At 38.3% G+C, this 17177-nt stretch overlaps 1 protein-coding gene across 3 annotated transcripts in view; it reads left to right on the top strand.

Moving 5' to 3' along the window:
- The window catches only part of beta'COP (coatomer subunit beta'), a 195063-nt gene that overhangs the window by 166865 nt on the left and 11021 nt on the right, over positions 1 to 17177 (top strand). For all 3 annotated transcript variants that reach the window (XM_067128419.1, XM_067128418.1, XM_067128417.1), the window contains exons 17-18: positions 3594 to 3737; positions 4509 to 5330. In XM_067128419.1, the coding sequence (XP_066984520.1) occupies positions 3594 to 3737; positions 4509 to 5330 (966 nt within the window). The remainder of the gene's footprint in view (positions 1 to 3593; positions 3738 to 4508; positions 5331 to 17177) is intronic.

Raw genomic sequence — 17177 nt, 5'->3', positions numbered from 1 at the left:
ATTCAATCGTTTAACTTCATTTTGCAATAAATTGAAAGTCTCTAGCACAATATTTCGTTTTATGGTGAATTTTTAAAAACATTTTCCTTACGCCTGCGCTGTAACTCGGCCAACATCTCAGAAATTCTTTCGTCTCGTTGTCGTAATATTTGCACGGCTTTATATTAGTCGTTACATAATGTTTTATATATGAAAATGTGCACAATTTTATGTACAATACAACAAAAAATAACTCATGGTTGTAGCTTTTATCAGTTTTGAAATATTTCCATATAAATCATGATAAATAGAAAAAATTCGACTTTCGGTCAACTTTAACTCGACTGAAATGGTCGAAAACTGAAATTGTAAGATAAAACTCTTACAGTCTAGTAATATTCAATCAATTAGCTTCATTTTTCAACAAACGGGAAGTCTCTAGCACAATATTTCGATTTATGGTGAATTTTTGAAAAAAACATTCTTTTACGTCCGCACGTTACGAATTCATGCATCATTTTGTGATAATATTTTCTTTGTGTTGCTTTGATCGTTTTAAAATTTGTTATATACCAAAATCATCGCAATTTAGTGTACAATACAACTAAAAAAAATTAACTCATTAGCTTTAACTGTTTTGCTTACAGCGCGATTTGTATACAATTATATATGTTTTTTTTTTCGCTGTCATATATTCCAATATTTATATATGATAATGATATTTTTTTCATTTCTGATGGTTGCATACTAAACTTCAGGCAATGACAAAAAAAAATGAGCCAAAAATGAACTCTTAATCTTAAAAACTAAGCGTGCTGTGATTTTTTGAAAAAAACTTTTTTTCTGCTTCGCCGCTAACTCACTGAACGCCGCCGGCATACGGGAGACATTTTTGTAAATAGGGCTTCGGCGTTAAAGGGTTAACGGCACCAATAAGCAATTTATCGCTCCTACGACATTGTAAACGCCATTTATTACCATAATTATCGGCGATTTTCATTTATCAGTGATTTTCGGTTTGTGGCACTCTTGCCAGGAACGGAACCCCCGCTATTAACTGGGGACTGCCTGTGGTAGTAAAATGAAAAGAAATTAAACTATGCTAGGCATAGCTCTCTTCAAAATTTCAGTTTCAAATATCAGTACAAAAGCCCAAAGCTATCCATATGTGTTATATGGCTTTTTTAACACTTGGCCTGTGATGACATCTCAGCCAGCACTGTAAAATAGAGTGAGCGTAGCTTCCTGGTATGTTTAACTTTTCAGATGAAAAAACACTGTACTGTACCCAGTTGTGGGGTACTGTCATCAGTGTCCCATGATGCAAAGTGCTCTGTAGTTAGTACTTGAGGGGCCACCTCTCTTAGAATCTAAAATAGAGAATTGAATTTACTGTAATGACCATCTTAAATTGCTTCATATTGGAGTGATTGAGTTAATGCTGTAGAGCTTTGTGAAACTACAGATTTTTTTCCCATTGGTGATTTAGGGAATTGTTACAATCCACTGGTGTATTGCTGCTACTCTATACCTAGACCAAGCTGGCTTTGTTGTTTCAGTGCCATAAATAATATACTACTGTAATTTAAAGTACTGTATGTGGTAACTAATTTATAAAGTAACCAATTTCATATTTAACTTTTCTTCCACTTGCAGACACTGATGGGCAGTATCTTGTAGAAATGGATAGGTGCTTCATATGTATATATAACTTCAATATTGAAATTGTATTTAAAATTAAAATTAAAAAGACAAATTTTTCCTTAATCTTAAATGTTTTCAAGATGGTAGTTTTGAATAACCAGCTGCATGAGTCAAAAATGTTCTAATTTTTTTCTTCATTATTACAAATCATTAAACTGCACTGAATACTGTATTTATCTTCATTACAGGCAAAGTTGACTTTTCATTACATAATTTATGGCTTTGGAAGGGGTGTTCATGTTTCATTTAATACTATGATTGCTTTAGTGCAGCTTTTTGCTATTGGTTTTCCGTTGTCCTTTAATCATAAGGATATGAATTGGTATCAATTTGAAAAAAAAAGTGCCAAAAGTAAAGCCAGATTTTACAATCTTGCCATTTATTGCATTTTCCCTGATTTTATGCTTAAGGGGTAAGTTTTTGTGCATTCCTGTGCATCAGAAATTTCCAGCCATATTCCAGCTGGTTTTTGAGATCATTGTAAAGCACCTCATCGTAAATATTACCATTTTAAAAGGTTATAAATGAAACAACACACTTCTGTCCTGTTTTGGGTGTGGATTGTGGAGATGTTAAGTATACCTTAGTTTTACCAGACCACTGAGCTGATTAACAGCTCTCCTAGGGCTGGCCCGAAGGATTAGAGTTATTTTACGTGGCTAAGAACCAACTGGTTACTTAGCAACGGGACCTACAGCTTATTGTGGAATCCGAACGACATTATAGCGAGAAATGAATTTCTATCACCAGAAATAAATTCCTCTAACTCTTCATCAGCCGGCCGGGGGAATTGAACTCCGGCCCATCGAGTGACAGTCTGAAGCTCAACCGACTCAGCCAACGAAGGGCTTGTGGAGATGTTACAAGGTTTAAAAAAACAAAAACAAGTTCCTTTCTTAAAACCTAGCTTGATTAGTATGGACATATACACACACAGTTATATGACTAATACTTATAATAATAATTTTTTTTACAAATCTTATACTTAGTAATACTTAACTAAGATTTTACACTTATTTGTTTTACAAATAGTATTTTGCCTAGTATAAAGAAGTGTCGCAACTTGTGTTGAAGTTCAAGCTCAGTATTTCGATCAAACACACGCCAAACTCTTCTGTCACAACTCTGAACACCAAATTTCACTGTTGCCAACTAATTACCAAATTCCAATGTAAATTTACATTAATGAATACTAAAAAGAAGTTGTCAGCAAGGGTGTTCTGAATAACTTTCTTTAATCTTGTTAACACACTGCAACTGCCTCAGGGGTACACATGGAGTAGCAGGAGAGAAAGTAGAAAAGTGACATAACAGAATTCATTCTTCCTCCTCAAGCTCTCCACTGCCAACTCTCAGTCCTCCCTGTTGCATTCATTTAAACAATATGAGGGTACAACTGGGTTTATAAACAAGTCATTCACAAATCTGAAAAAAGTGACACTTTAAAATAACTATTACTAACTAATAAAGAAGTGAACAAAAAGTTTCATATATGCAAACTTTTACCATAGCTACCTGAATGCCCATCAGGTCTAGACATTCATCAGTCCCCCTGTTCAGTGAATTCCTGGGCCATCCAACAGGCCTTCCTCTTTCTTTGTCCATATGTATGGCTTTTTTCTAACCAACTATTCATCATCTCTTCCATCACATGCCATACCACTTTGGTCAGTGAAATTTCAGTGTACTTTTATACCTCATTACACTACATTTCTGGGCTCCTTCTTAATTGGTAAAACATCTTCCCACCATAATCTCACCATCAATCTTAATATTCTAGAGTCACGTCTTTTTGAAATCTTATTGTAAATCACAGCAAGAATGAATAAAGACAATGATCACAGGACTAGCTAAAAGATGCTTGGAGTTTTGGTTAGCATTCACATGCTTAACTGCTTGCTTTACCACAGCACAAAATCTACCTGGCGACGAACTCCTGCTCCCATCTGCACCTATCGATCCTGTCGCTGCTGTGCCGCCTGATGTGTCCTCTGAGCCTTTAATGCCTTCATCTTCTATACCACCATCTTCTAGTTCTCCAGTTCCAGATTCTAGTAGGTTATCCTGTGTTACAGATGTGAATGTGTTTTTGAAGTATGCAACAAATATTGGTGTTATATTCTAAACTTTAGGTTTATTTTTAAATCCTCAGTGTTGACATACATTCCTTTTTGTTTAGTATTTTTTCATGTGCAAATATTTTTGTTTAGCACTTTATACATCCATGCCATATAGATTATTTTTTTTTATAAAACACGTGTCTGCTAGATTTTAATAATATTGTCACATTTCTGTTTTTGTAAGGAGTGTTTTTCTTACTGCTGAAATGCCTCTCTTATTGTTCCATTAATCACCTATTGTTTTGCCTAGTGTAGGCTTGTGATTTCTACTAGTAGAGTACTGTTGAGTAATACTTGTAGACTTCCTATTTGTGTTTTACTCTTGCTAGCACTACAGCATAAAGAGTAATACTGTTTTGCAATAGAAACTATAGGTTGTATTTTAAATTTTCAAAATTTTTGCAGACTGAAATAATCACCTCTTGTTGCAGGCCACGTGAGAAGTGTGATCAACAGCCCCTGACTTTTATTTTCTTTAAGATGCTCTATACCATATGGTGCTCTTCTACTTTAATGGCTTATTGATATACTGCTCATTGCTCTTTTTCTCTTGATACTCTGTTAAGAATTATTCATAGTGCTTCATTTTTATTCCAGCATCAGTATATTATTTTCAAAAGGGCGTATGACAGCAGATGCCATCATGTTGTTGTTGTATATAATTTTGATTTTCAGTTGTTTTATTTTGATATACCTTGTTTTTAGTGATTGGTGAAACAGGCGTCAAAGGATTGGAAGATACAGGCTTCAAGGGATTTAAGGAAAAAGAGGCACCCTTTTTTGATGAGCCCTTGGGTAACAGAAATGAAGTATCAGAAACTGAAGTGGATTGGCAGAACCTGTCAAGTGCTAGCACTCTCCCCACTATTCCCACTCAGGAAAGCTTAGAGGTTGACAGTGATTTGGGTGCAGACAAAGTAACCCAAGTCATTGCTCCTCTTGAAAAGAACATAATAGAACAAACGGCAGAAGCAGAGAGTGATGTCAAAATCTTGAGTGAAATTCCTGAAAAAGAAATGCATGGATTAGGAGAAAAGCCTTGGGACAGTGACGATGATTTCATTGAAGATAATTCGTCTAAAATGGTATTAGATCCTGGGTTGAAGGATTGGGATGGTGAAGAAAATCTTTTTGATCAAAATCCTTCTGCCAAATCTCGAGAAGATCCTGAGATGAAAGACTGGGATAGTGAAGAAAATCTTCTTGACAGTAAGCCATCCATAAAGAAGTTGGAGGACTCTGGGGTAAAAGATTGGGAAAGTGATGAGAATCTGCTGGAATCTGATTCTCCCTTAGTGTGTGCACAGGAAGAGCATGAAAAAGATACATTAAAACCAAATGTGCAGCTTGATGAAGAGGATATTTTAGGTTTAGAAGATGAAGCCAACCCTGAATCTGGAGCACCTTTAACAGTAGCAGCAGTAGGAGAGGCTGCTGTAGTATCGTCCCTAGGTTCAACAAGAAAGTTCTTAGACTGGGATGAAGATGAAGCAGAAGACTGGGGTTTGGAGCAAAAGACTGTGATAGGTAACAAATTTTGGGTTGGACGTTTTGCGATCTACTGAGGCTTGTCTTGTAAATTTTTGTCTTGCGATCTGTTGAGTTCAATATTAGCTGGGATGAGTACACTGAAGCTTCATTTGGTGAGATAATAGAGCACCAAACACTGAGGATGGGTAATTGGTAGGCTTACTGTTTTGCCTTGTTACATAAGTTTAGAAGGAAGTAGAGTCCAGGTGTTTGAGATATTGTTGCATGGGGAAGGAAATTTATTAGTGATGTATTCAGAATATTTGAATTTCATTGTAAGGTCACACAGCTGATGATAATGGTGTGTATGACAAATGGATTTATGATGAACTAGGAAAGCTTTTGAGTGTCTTCAGTTTGCTTGAGTGACAAGAAATGCAGTAGTTTAATTTTTGAAATGAAAACTTCTCTATTGTGGTAGCTGTAATTCCTGCGTCAAGCAGGAGGATGATAGTGTGAAAACTTAAAAATTAATGGGATCATTTAGTTTTAACTGTGTATTGACCCATCCCTTTTGGGTAATTCAAGTGTGTATTGTTTACCATTCAGATTTTTCGCTGTTGTTGGCCCACAAGGTTGTATTAAGTGATGTTTACCCTGGTTTTGTCATTATTTAGGTTGCCATCCAAAGAGGATAACGAAATAGTTTCAAGTCTGTAAGGTAAGAGGGTGTATACCAGACTTTACTTTTCATTTTACAACGGTCACGATGTAAGTGTTAGATATAGGAACAAGTATTGTTCTTTTAACGATCACTGTGATCGGGGTATTGTTTGGTTAGATGAAGTAATGAATGTTTATTTAAAGTATAAGCAAATGTGAGAAGGAGATAAGAACAGGAAAAGACAGAAAAAAAGCTTCTTCTAACACAAGGATGGGAAATGAGGTTAGGAGTGAAGAGTTTCTCTTCTTTTCACAACGTGTCAGGCAGCAGCTCTTCCCATTCTCCCTGTTTTCCTAGCAATGCTTCTCCTTCAAAATTTTCTTCTCTCAAAGCTCCCCATATTGTTAAGGATATGATGTTTGGCAAATTAGAAGCCGTTGTAGCTAGTCTTAGGGCTACGTATGAAGTTTATAGAGATAACCTCCTCGACATTTGCTGTTTTGCAGGTCAAATTTAGTTGTCCTTTTTTGGGTTCCCCCCCTTGCAGCAGAGGAAGTGTTAGCACTCTCCCTCCCTGTTAGCCATACCTTAGCCATGCCCTGTGACGCTCCATTTGCTGTTAGAGGTGCAGAGAAGTGAGGTATGTCCAGAAGTGGAAGCGGTTTGTGCCTGTTGTTGTCTTCCTCTGGCCAACCTATTCAGTGTCGCGTATAGGTTGGTGCCCGGTCACCAAAGGATAAGCTCAGCAAGATCAAGCGAAGTTTGACTAGGCAGGAGGTAGATACACTAGGTAATGATAAGTGCACTCACTCGATATCTGATTTAGTATCCCATAGGCCTTGCAGGAGGCCATGTACTCCTAGCAATTCCTATCTGGGATATTGCGATGGTCCTCCTTTGCAAGAGGGTCTGGCATTGGCTTGGAGGTGCTCTCCTCCAAGAAAATATCAAGTCCTCCAGGTGGGCACTGGTGCTTGCTTGGTTTTTTAGGTACTAGCCTGGTTTCAGGTGCTTGCTTGGTTATGGGCATTTGCCTGGCTTCAGGAGTTCACCCAGCTTCTAGTAGTTTGGCTGACATTGGACACTTGCTTGGCAGCGGGTGCTTGCCTGACATCAGCCGCTTGCTTGGCAGCAGGTGCTCACCTGACACTGAACACTTCCCTAGCACAAAGCTTTCTCTTGGTGCCAGACACTTGCTTTCTTTTTTTGGTCTCCCAGGGGGGTTGGCCTTGCTGGTTCATCTTCACATTATTTGTCTGACGTGAGGGAGTCGTGCAAGTAGCTGTGATCGGGTTTATGATTGCATTTGTTCTCCACAATCTCCAACCTTTCTCAGGCGTTCTCATTCACTTGAGACGCCTTGTAAGACAGCACTATTTTCTCGCACAAGCCAGAGAAGTAGGAGTTTGTTTTATTCTCCCCGTTGTGTCTCACGTCCTCTGTTGAGGACACACAAGGTCTGAACACTTAATCATAGTTCCTGTTCTCATCTCAGGCATCATGCTTCTGGTCTTGGGTCCCTTCTTTGTTGGCTCTGGCTACTCCTGAACATTCTAGCCATTTTCTTCATGTTCAACATCGTGGATGCTTCAGGCTGCTTTTTAGTCACTGAGGCAGGATTCGAGGTATTCTTGAGGCTCTTTTAGACGCTCTTGGTTGCCTCTTCAGTGCCGAGGATTGGCATATTTGCCTGTTAGACAAGCTGATCCTTCTTTGATTGCTGCTGTCTCAGGAGTAGAGCAGACTGGATTATCTTCCCCTTAACTAAGTTTTTTTTTTATATCAGCTCCTTCATCATTTTGACTTTGCCACCTGTTACCTCAGTGTCAGCACAGGATGGTGTGAATGGTCAGGAACCTTCTGTTCCTTGTGCAGATGGTCCTTTGACAACTGGGCACAAGACAGCACCAACCATTGCTCTGGTATGGAGCATGTTTTTGCTTTCAAATTGAAGTAATTTTTGGGGAATTGAAACTCACTTCTTCTCTGGGAGGGAGCAGGTGGTTCTGCTGCCTCCACCTCTGCTTCCCAGTATTTCTCTCTGATGAGCCTTAGGTGTCTGATTGGGCTCTGATGCTGAAGAATTGTAGGTATTGTAGTCAGCTTTTCAGGCACTCATTCTCCTTATTGGTCCCCCAGACATTTGGGTCTGCCAGTTCGTTTCCATTTCATTAGTCTGACGTGGGAGGTTTATTTGCACATCATGGATTGAGTGTACAAACCTAATTGGTCTGCTTATTCTAGATCGCTGTTCCCTTTGGCACTGTGCTGCTCTAGGTCTCCTTTACAGAGTCGACACTCGCTTGCTTCCCTGAACAGGCTTTGAACCTGCACCTTTTGACTGCTTCTGTTTCAGTAACACAGAGGTTGGACTTCTCCTCAGCCAGGTTTTTCGTTGTCTGCTTTTCAGATGCTTTCAACGTTAGTGCACTCAGGCACCAGCGTCTCCTCAGGCATTGCCTGCCACATCGTCTGCTCTTCAGACTCTTTCACTGTTAGCACTAGCATCTCTGGGCGTTAACCAGGCTTTAGCGCTAGCCGCCACTTCGTCAGCACTTCAGACACTTTTGGCATTTGCTCCAGCATCTCCTCAGACCTTGACCGGGTATTAGCACCAGCGTCTCCTCAGGTGTTAACTGATGTTAACGCCAGCTACCCCATTGTTGGCACTTCAGACACTTTCGGCATTAGCTGCCTCATATTCAGTGCTTCAGGTGCTTTCTGCATAGTGCCAGCTGCCACATTGTCAGCTCCTCAAGACACTTGCAGCATTGGCGCTGGTCGCCTCATTGGGCACTGGCTGCCACATTGTTGGTGCTTCAGACTCCTTCGGTATAGGTGTTGGCCTCCACTTCATTGATGTGGAAGAGTGCTAACATGGAGTTCTCTGCTTGGATAGAAATTGTTTTGACTCCCTTGGGGAGTCTTTGCGCTTATTTACATAATAAGGTTGAGTGTTGAGAACAGTTATATGTATTTGTCACTATACTTCAGTCTCTTTGTATGACACCCGTCCATTTTTTGGCTTTGGACAGTATTGTGCAGGAGGTGGAGAAGTAGAGCCCAGGAAGTTGTTTTGTCACTCACAGATGTTTAAGCATTAAGCACCCTTAACCACAGCAATAACCTACATTTTATGTTGTGCAAAGTGCCCTTCCTACAATAAAAGAAGCTCCAGATCTTGCAGTGAGATGCAGATTTTTTGCAAGGGACAATGGAATTTGTTGCAAAGTCATCTCATGGCTTCTACGATTGCCTGTTTATGGTATCGATGCTTCAGGGGGATAGAGGCCAACACTGATTGCTTCAGAGCAAACCTTCGTTGTTTGCCTGACTCCATTTACTCTGGGGGTGACGAGTTTGGTTTTAGTGGTGACCCAGAGGAAGACTGGATCCAGTTGGTAGCCATGCCGGATGCTAATTTCCGCTTTTTGGTTCTTCCCAAGTTTTTACAAGATCCTGTCCCAGTTGGGCAAGTGGGCTCTCTGGTTGCTTCTCTTTCTAGAGAAATGTCTTGAGTCTAGCAGACAGCCAAGCAGAAGCCTGAAGGGAAAAGCCAGTCTCCTTTATTAGTAAGTCTGTGGTGAATATTGATAAATTTTCCAAATGGCTGTCTCTGCTGAGACAAATAGCATCCATAGAGAAACTGGAACCAGTTTAAGAATGAGACCAATCCAGTTCTTTCTGAAGAATCGACGGAATAGGAAATCAACCAGTTTTCGTGTAATTCTGGTCTCCATGGATTTAGAGTCATTGAACTCATCATTGTTTATAAGGTACCTCCCTCCTGTTGAAGAGCTCAGACCTCGTGTTGTATTCGGACATGTTGAATGAAGGTTGAGATGTGGATGCAGCTGGCAGATATATCAGGTTTGGTCTGTGGAGGAATAACGAGCTACACTTGAAGCAACTGGAGGTGCTTACAGTGTAGAAGATCCTTTTAGCATCGGAAGAACTAGTATAGGGCAAGAACTGGCTTACCAAACAGTTAAGAGGCACAAACTCAAGAGTTTTGTACCTGATCAAGTTACATTTTCTCCTGGGCAAAGGAAGGAACATGTCCTTTTGTTTAATTGTGGCAGGAAATGAGTATTTTGGCTGTTCAGCTGAGCAGGGAGGATCAAGTTCTGTCCTTGGAATGGATTCTGCATCCACAAGTCTGCAGGTAGATAGGAGTTGAGGGTACTCCCCTTGTAGATTTCTTTGCCACAAGATTCTACTTTTGTCTGCCAATTCAAGATCTGAAAGCTTGAGCAGTAGACACATGCTGTTGGACTGGTTTTATCTGAACCTTTATATTTTCCATCCTTAGCTTCTTTTAGATGGTTCTGACAATTCTGGTTAACTGTATTTATGCATGACATTGGTGACTGGTAGCCACACAGGGAATGATTCAAAAATTTTCTCCTCAGCTGACAGACTGCCTGAGACCCTTCCCGCTAAGGAGGGATCTCACCATGCACCCTGGATGGGTGCATGAGTGTCACCAGAACCTCCCCATGCTTCAGCTGACTCAGTTATTTCATGTAAACAAGGGGTTTCTAAAGGAGTGCGGAACCATCATTGATTCCAGAAGGCAATCGATTAATGCACTGTACGAGAGACAGTGGTCAGTCCTTAGAGCTTGGTGCTTTTCCAAAATTTCATGCACCCACACCTCTGTAATAACGTAATGAAGTTCTTGACTCATTTACACTTCACTATAGATTTGTCAGTTCGTGCTCATGGGTTACTGCGCTACGTTAGCATCCATATTAAGGTGTTTTGGTATAGATCTCTCTGTTAAGCTGGACATTAAGGAAGCCCTCAGTTCCTTAAGTCTAGATTCCTTAATCTCCAATCAAACCACTGGGCTGGGACGTAATGTAATGCTGAAGTATTTAAGTATGCCTCCATATAAACCCCTAAACTCAGCCTTCCTAAAAGATTTGATGATTAAAACTTTTTTAGTTATTGAACTCCAAGCCTTCTCCTGCAATGTGGGCTTTACTTCACAAGGAACAGTCCTCTCCTTTTTACCCTTCTCTTGGGCAAAGAATGCATGTTTATCAAGTGTTGGGCTCTTTCATGATTATTTTGTGTTCCCAGTCTGTCTTCCTTGATTGGTAATCCTCCCCATGTCCAGTCACAGTGTGGTCTCTAAGGGCAAAGGACTAGGAACCTCAGACGGTTCTACACCAGATTGACAGATGGGAAAACTACCTTGGCCTCTGTTGGAGAACCTGGTCAAGGAAGCACTCATTAATCTAGACCGCTCTTTCTTTCACTCCTAAAGGTATATAAGTTTCACAAGGTTAGACCAGTGAATAGTACCTTCACTTTCCAGTCTTGCTTATTGTCATGCAGCCCTGAGATGTAATTACATATTTGCCTTGCACTATTTGCAGTATATAGGGATTTGGTACATATCATGCAGAACGTGTTTGCCCTTGGTTATGACGGGAACTTGTATCCAAAATGATTAGGGTAGCTATTTACTTAGGAAATTTTGGGGGGAATATAAAGGTGTCTGTTTTTAGATAGATAGAGCCCTCATTCATTTAATATCTCTGCTCTGCTGGCCTAGGCACAAGGCCTTTTGTCTCACTTTCATCAAAATGAGAGTGGTATTCCTTGCAAGGAGCCTCCAGCATCTTTCAGAGGTTCTTGCAGCTTAATGAATTAGTCCTCCGCTGGTAATAGTACAAGCAGATGATTTTTAATCATTAGATAAGAAGCGTCTTATTTCTTGTGGAATTTTCTTGTTTCCTTGTGGGTTATAATTATTTGTCCTTGTGCCTTTCCCCCAACACCTTTTGTTCAATGTGCAAATCAGCTATCATAATAGGTTAGATTCATTTAAAGAATAAAAATTTTTATAATAGAATTTATTTTTTTAAACACTTCCTCTCTGTACCACCCCCAACCTCCCCACTCATGGAAGGAGAAAAAACTGAATGGTAACAGTAGACGCTTGAATCACCTGAAAAGAATGGGTCAGTAGACAGTTAAAACCAAACAATCCTATTCATTGTTTAGTTTTCACACACTTATTGTCCTCCCGCCTGACAAAGGAATTACAGCTGTCATACTAGAGTGGCAAGTATTTAGAAAATAAATTTTATTAGAATTTCTATTCTATCAGTAATCATTAAATGGAAATTCAGACCAGGTCATGGCCATTACTCAAAACCTTGAAGCGTATGGTACAGTCTGACCCCAAAAATCCGGCATTCCGTGGTCTGGGAACTCCCATGGTCTGGGATATTTTTGAACCAGCCGCTGTTAGTCCTTGAACGGCTACGAGGGCGGCACCACGTTTCAGTTTTTGGAATTTTTTTTATATCGGAACTGAAGCTTGCTCCTTAAATATACACACGCACAGTTCATTTCCAGCGAAAACATTCTGTAAAACTAAAAAATGTACAGCATACAAGAGAACTGTAATTTGTGTATATACTCATGTATCTTCCGCGATCTCGTGTATCATGCGATCATTTAAATTTTGTCCAAAAACATGATTTCATCATATACATTGTGCATAGTGCAAGATGTATTTTCAGTATGCTAGGCTTTATATGCCTGTCTCGGTTTTGGTAGATAACACTGATAATGCATATTACATCCAAGTTAGCTTTTAAGAAATAAATAGGTGTAGAAGCCAAAGTTCATTAGGTTAAGTGCAAATCTTCATACATTAAATCAGGCTTACCAACATTGTGACTTGTCTAAGAATTCATCAATATTTCTTATAATTAACAACCACTTACTACTGCATGCAAGACATTGGCATAAACACCAGCAAGTACTGACATAAACAATCAATCGAGAAACAGCCTTTTGCTGATGTCAGTTACCGTAAAACTAACACGTTTATTAACGGTTGTGTTACAGTTGTCGACTTGTTAAAAATTTTCTGATTTTCAACAGTGACTTCCATAAATAAGAATAAAATCATTATTCATCTTTCACTCAATACGTAGAGGAACATGTCAAGAAATTACTGTATGCCAGTAAATTTATGGTTGTAGCTGTGGCTGAAGAAAAGAATAATGTGCAGGCCACAAAATGTTTCGGAAGAGCCAAAAGCAACATCCGACACTGCAAAATCACAGCTTTACTTCATTTAATTTACTGCATTATAAATAAAGTAAGTTGCATTTTTGAACTCTGCTTTAATAATGTATGTATAAAACAAATCTCCAAAATGCATTTCATTTAGCAACTAATGGCTGTGATGATATCGATAAAATGCAATCAGCTGATGATTTTAAGATTGTAAACATTAGCAGAATGCAAATGGCACATGTTTGCTGTGCACATAAATTAATATACGATAAATGACATAATGCATAAAATATAGTTGAATACAGATTTACTAAAATTATCATTATTCTTAATACAACTATATTACAGTAATTTACTTTTGCAAATGGATATCTGGCCTGTGTAACAACCTAACCAGGCCAATAGCTCTCTCTCTCACTAAGCATTTCCAGAGATGCTTGTGGAGCAGGCCAGAACTTTGCTAAGGAACTAACCTTACGAATGACATTGATTATTCATAAGCTTTGTTCTACTTTTGATAACAGCACTATATATATGTGGAATGAGCTGGCAAGACTGTTTACATAGGGGTAATTTCTAAAATCCGGAATATGTGGTCTGGCAGTGACCTGGTCCCAAGGGTGCCACATTTTCGAGGTCGGACTGTACTTAGTTTCACTCAAGTTACAAGATGAAGTACAGTACTGTATTTTGAATTTGCTTAGTTTTTACAAAAGTTGTGGATTGCCTTTGGTAACATATCCTGCTTTATTATGTGCTCTTGATGTGATGTTGGCCCTGCAGTTTGAGGTATAAAGTCTGAAGCAATTTCAGTGTTTGAGAAATTCTTATTGTTATACTGTATTATACAAATGCAGTATATCCTATGTTCCTTGCCTTTAGCCAGATTTGAGAAAGATGATTTATTGCTTTCAGAAAATTTTAATGGATTGAAAGGCCTAATTCTTTTAAGTAATTTGAGGGGAGATATTGCTTTAGTGAACCCAGTTTTTTTTTAACTGAATTCAGCTTTGCTGGTCAAGCTTATAATTTGATACACTACAGCACTTGACATTTAACTTAAACTGGATTTTTAATGAATGCATTGTTTGTAGCAATGAACTTGTCTCTGGAATTTTTAGGTTTCTCCTTTAAACAGTACTGGTTTACCAAATTAACTAATCACTTATTTCAGGGCATATTTGGTAAATTGACAGGTGTATGTATCCTTTTTATCGAGATTTTCATCTAGAACTGTAGTTCTAAATTATCAAACATCAGTGTAAATCATTCCCCAGAGATATTTCAGCTTTTGCAGAATTTAATGCCAATATGTAGAATAATGTGATAGAGAGAGAAGAAAATAACGAATGAACGATAAACAAAGGAGACAAAGTGAGTTAGTTAAGATGTTTACCGAAAGAAATAGATCCCAGGAAGCAAGGTCCTCAGTATATATACTCATCCAGAAACATAATTTGGCTTACTTTTGTGTTGAATCCCACTTCAAAAGCCCACCAGATCTTGGCACAAGTTCCACCAGATGTCAGTGTAAACTTCTACCAAATCTTGGCACAAAATTTGCTAAATATGGCAGCAGTTGTCTTGAAAAGAGTTAAGAATTGTCTCAGAAGTGCTTCGAGTTGTCTTTGAAAGTGGTTCCAGTTGGTTTTTTCTTTTATAGACTTAAGCAGTATTACAAGTAAAAAACTAAGACAGTAGTATATGATGCTGTCAAGTAAAATTGCAGCGTGTATTATGTTGATTGTATGAGCGCTTGCACAAGTAAAAGTATCAAGAAATCATTCAGAAGTCATGGCAAAATTAATGAAAGACATGGCAGTGTGACATTGTGTCACCCCAACAGAATGGAGTTGCTAATGGTATGTAAAGCAAGTTGTACAGGGTGCTTTCTTGAAAAGCTTAACCACTACTTCAAGCAATAATATTCCAGGCTGCAGATTTATGGACAAGACAACAGTGTACCATTAATGTAAAATGAAGAAATAATCATTTGGAAGTACAGTAAATCTTGCAAGATAAGGTAATCAAAGAATTTTGAGTGGAATTGGGCCTTATTATAAAAATCAGGATTAAACTCTGCTAGGAAGTAATTCAGTGGAAAATTCCTCTCATTATTGGAAGATTCTGGTCTTGGCTTGCATCATACTCCAAGTATTTTTTTTTTACGCTGACTTTCTTTTGGATATATGTCCAGCTGCTGGAAAATAGAAATGTCACAGATTGAGGTGAGGTGGACTGGACAAGTGATGAGAAGGGATAAAGAACAGTTAAGTCAGAAAAGCATTCAGTATGGGAGCAGCAGGACAAATTGAAGCAGGAAGAGCACAAAATAAAGAAGAGTGGAGAGAAACATTTGAGATCTGGCCCCATAAAAAGAAAAGCTGACATAAAATTCTTCATGATGATGACAGTTTTTTTTTATAAAAACTCTGCATTTCTTGTTAGGTAAATTCATGGGAAAAAGGATTACAGTAGTTGATATCACAATAGACATATAACTCCATCCTCTTCGAATGCTATTGAAAGCTGCAGTGACTTTGCGGTTGTTTGATTACATATTTTAAGCCTCGAAAATCACTTAATTTCTATAACTGTGCTTGTATGATCAAATTTGTATTAGCTATTTTCCTATAAGAAATGTATGTTCTCGGGTTAGCAGATTTAACCAAAATGACAGGCAAGCCCAGTTTAGCAAGATAAGGCAACTTTTCTGAGGGCACATCATGAGCTAATCAAAAGGAACCTTTTTTCATTTTTTGGACGTAATTTTTGGCATTTTCAAAGTAGTTTGCTTTTTATATTAAAAACCTGTAATAATCTATGATGCTGGTTTTCATATAGAAATTTTTGCCACAATTTTTCCTGTATAAAATTATGCTTCATGTAATCAGGTTCTTAAGATTAGGTACAGTGATTGCCTTAATAACATTAATTTTTGGGATACCTGAGTTTCTTTTGGAGCTGCTGTGCTGTTGATTTTTAGCTTTACTGTCTTTAGTTATTATTTAGCTTGGCTGTGGTTTTGACAGTAGCTCTACCTTTAAATTGTTACTTTTTCTACACTATACAAATTTTCACATTTTTTTTTTAATGCCTAGTTTTAAAGAAGAACACTACAAAAACTAGGGTTTTGAATTGCCATATAAAGGTGTTCCATCTTCTTAACTGAAATTGATTTCTTTTTCTTTGGATTTCAGCTTATTAGCCACCAAGATCTTTAGTCTGTATGATTACCGAAATAATGAACTTTTAAAGCATCTTCATTAGAGAGGGATACAGCAAAGAAAATGATACCCATAATTTGCAGTGGAGTACTTAATTGGGAGTTTTTTCAGTAGAAATGAAAATCTAAGCATAAGACAGGATCATGGCCTTAAGCAGTACTAAGATTCTTTGTAGCCACATCATTGACTTTATAGTTTACTTTTCTTCCCCCAGTATTCACCCCTAATTCAAGAAAAATTCTTTTGGTCAGTCATGCTAGAGAACAAAAAGACCCTGTGATCAAAAGAAATAGCAATTTTTGCCCATTGCCATTTACTTCAGAGAATGGGTTTTTATGAAGTGCAGGAAACAGTTACTGCTTCCTTTGGAGTAATGCAAAGCCAGAATGAAGTTGGAGAGAATATTGAGCATAGTTGTTTTTTACCAGTTACATTAAAACCTTTTATGTTGTAAGATTCAAATTAGGGCCATTGATTTTGAAATGAAGTCTCTCTCTCTCTCTCTCTCTCTCTCTCTCTCTCTCTCTCTCTCTCTCTCTCTCTCTCTCTCTCTCTCTCTCTCTCTCTCTCTCTCTCTCTCTCTCTCTCTCTCTCTCTCTCTCTCTCTCTCTCTCTCTCTCTCTCTCTCTCTCTCTCTCTCTCTCTCTCTCTCTCTCTCTCTCTAGACATGTAAGTGATTTGTAGGTGCTTTGATAGTGTGGGACTAGACATACCCTCAGTGTTTTAACATCCTCTCTCGCATTGTTGTTGCAATAATCTACAACGATTGAGGGAAGGTATTGGATATTTCATTAAAATGAGAGATCTTTTATAAAATTACAATTTAGAGTATTAGAATAGAGGTTAAGACACTTCCTAGGATAAACATCTTGGGAGTAGCTAACCATAGTAAGGCTTGTTTTTGTGCATATTTCATTATTGGCTGTGTGTTAATTATAACTGGCATTTAAACTTTAGTATTCTAGA

Source organism: Macrobrachium rosenbergii, chromosome 26, assembly GCF_040412425.1.
Source record: "Macrobrachium rosenbergii isolate ZJJX-2024 chromosome 26, ASM4041242v1, whole genome shotgun sequence".
NCBI lineage: Eukaryota > Metazoa > Arthropoda > Malacostraca > Decapoda > Palaemonidae > Macrobrachium > Macrobrachium rosenbergii.
The sequence above is the reverse complement of the archived record's forward strand: the minus strand, read 5'-3'. Positions and strand labels throughout refer to the sequence as shown.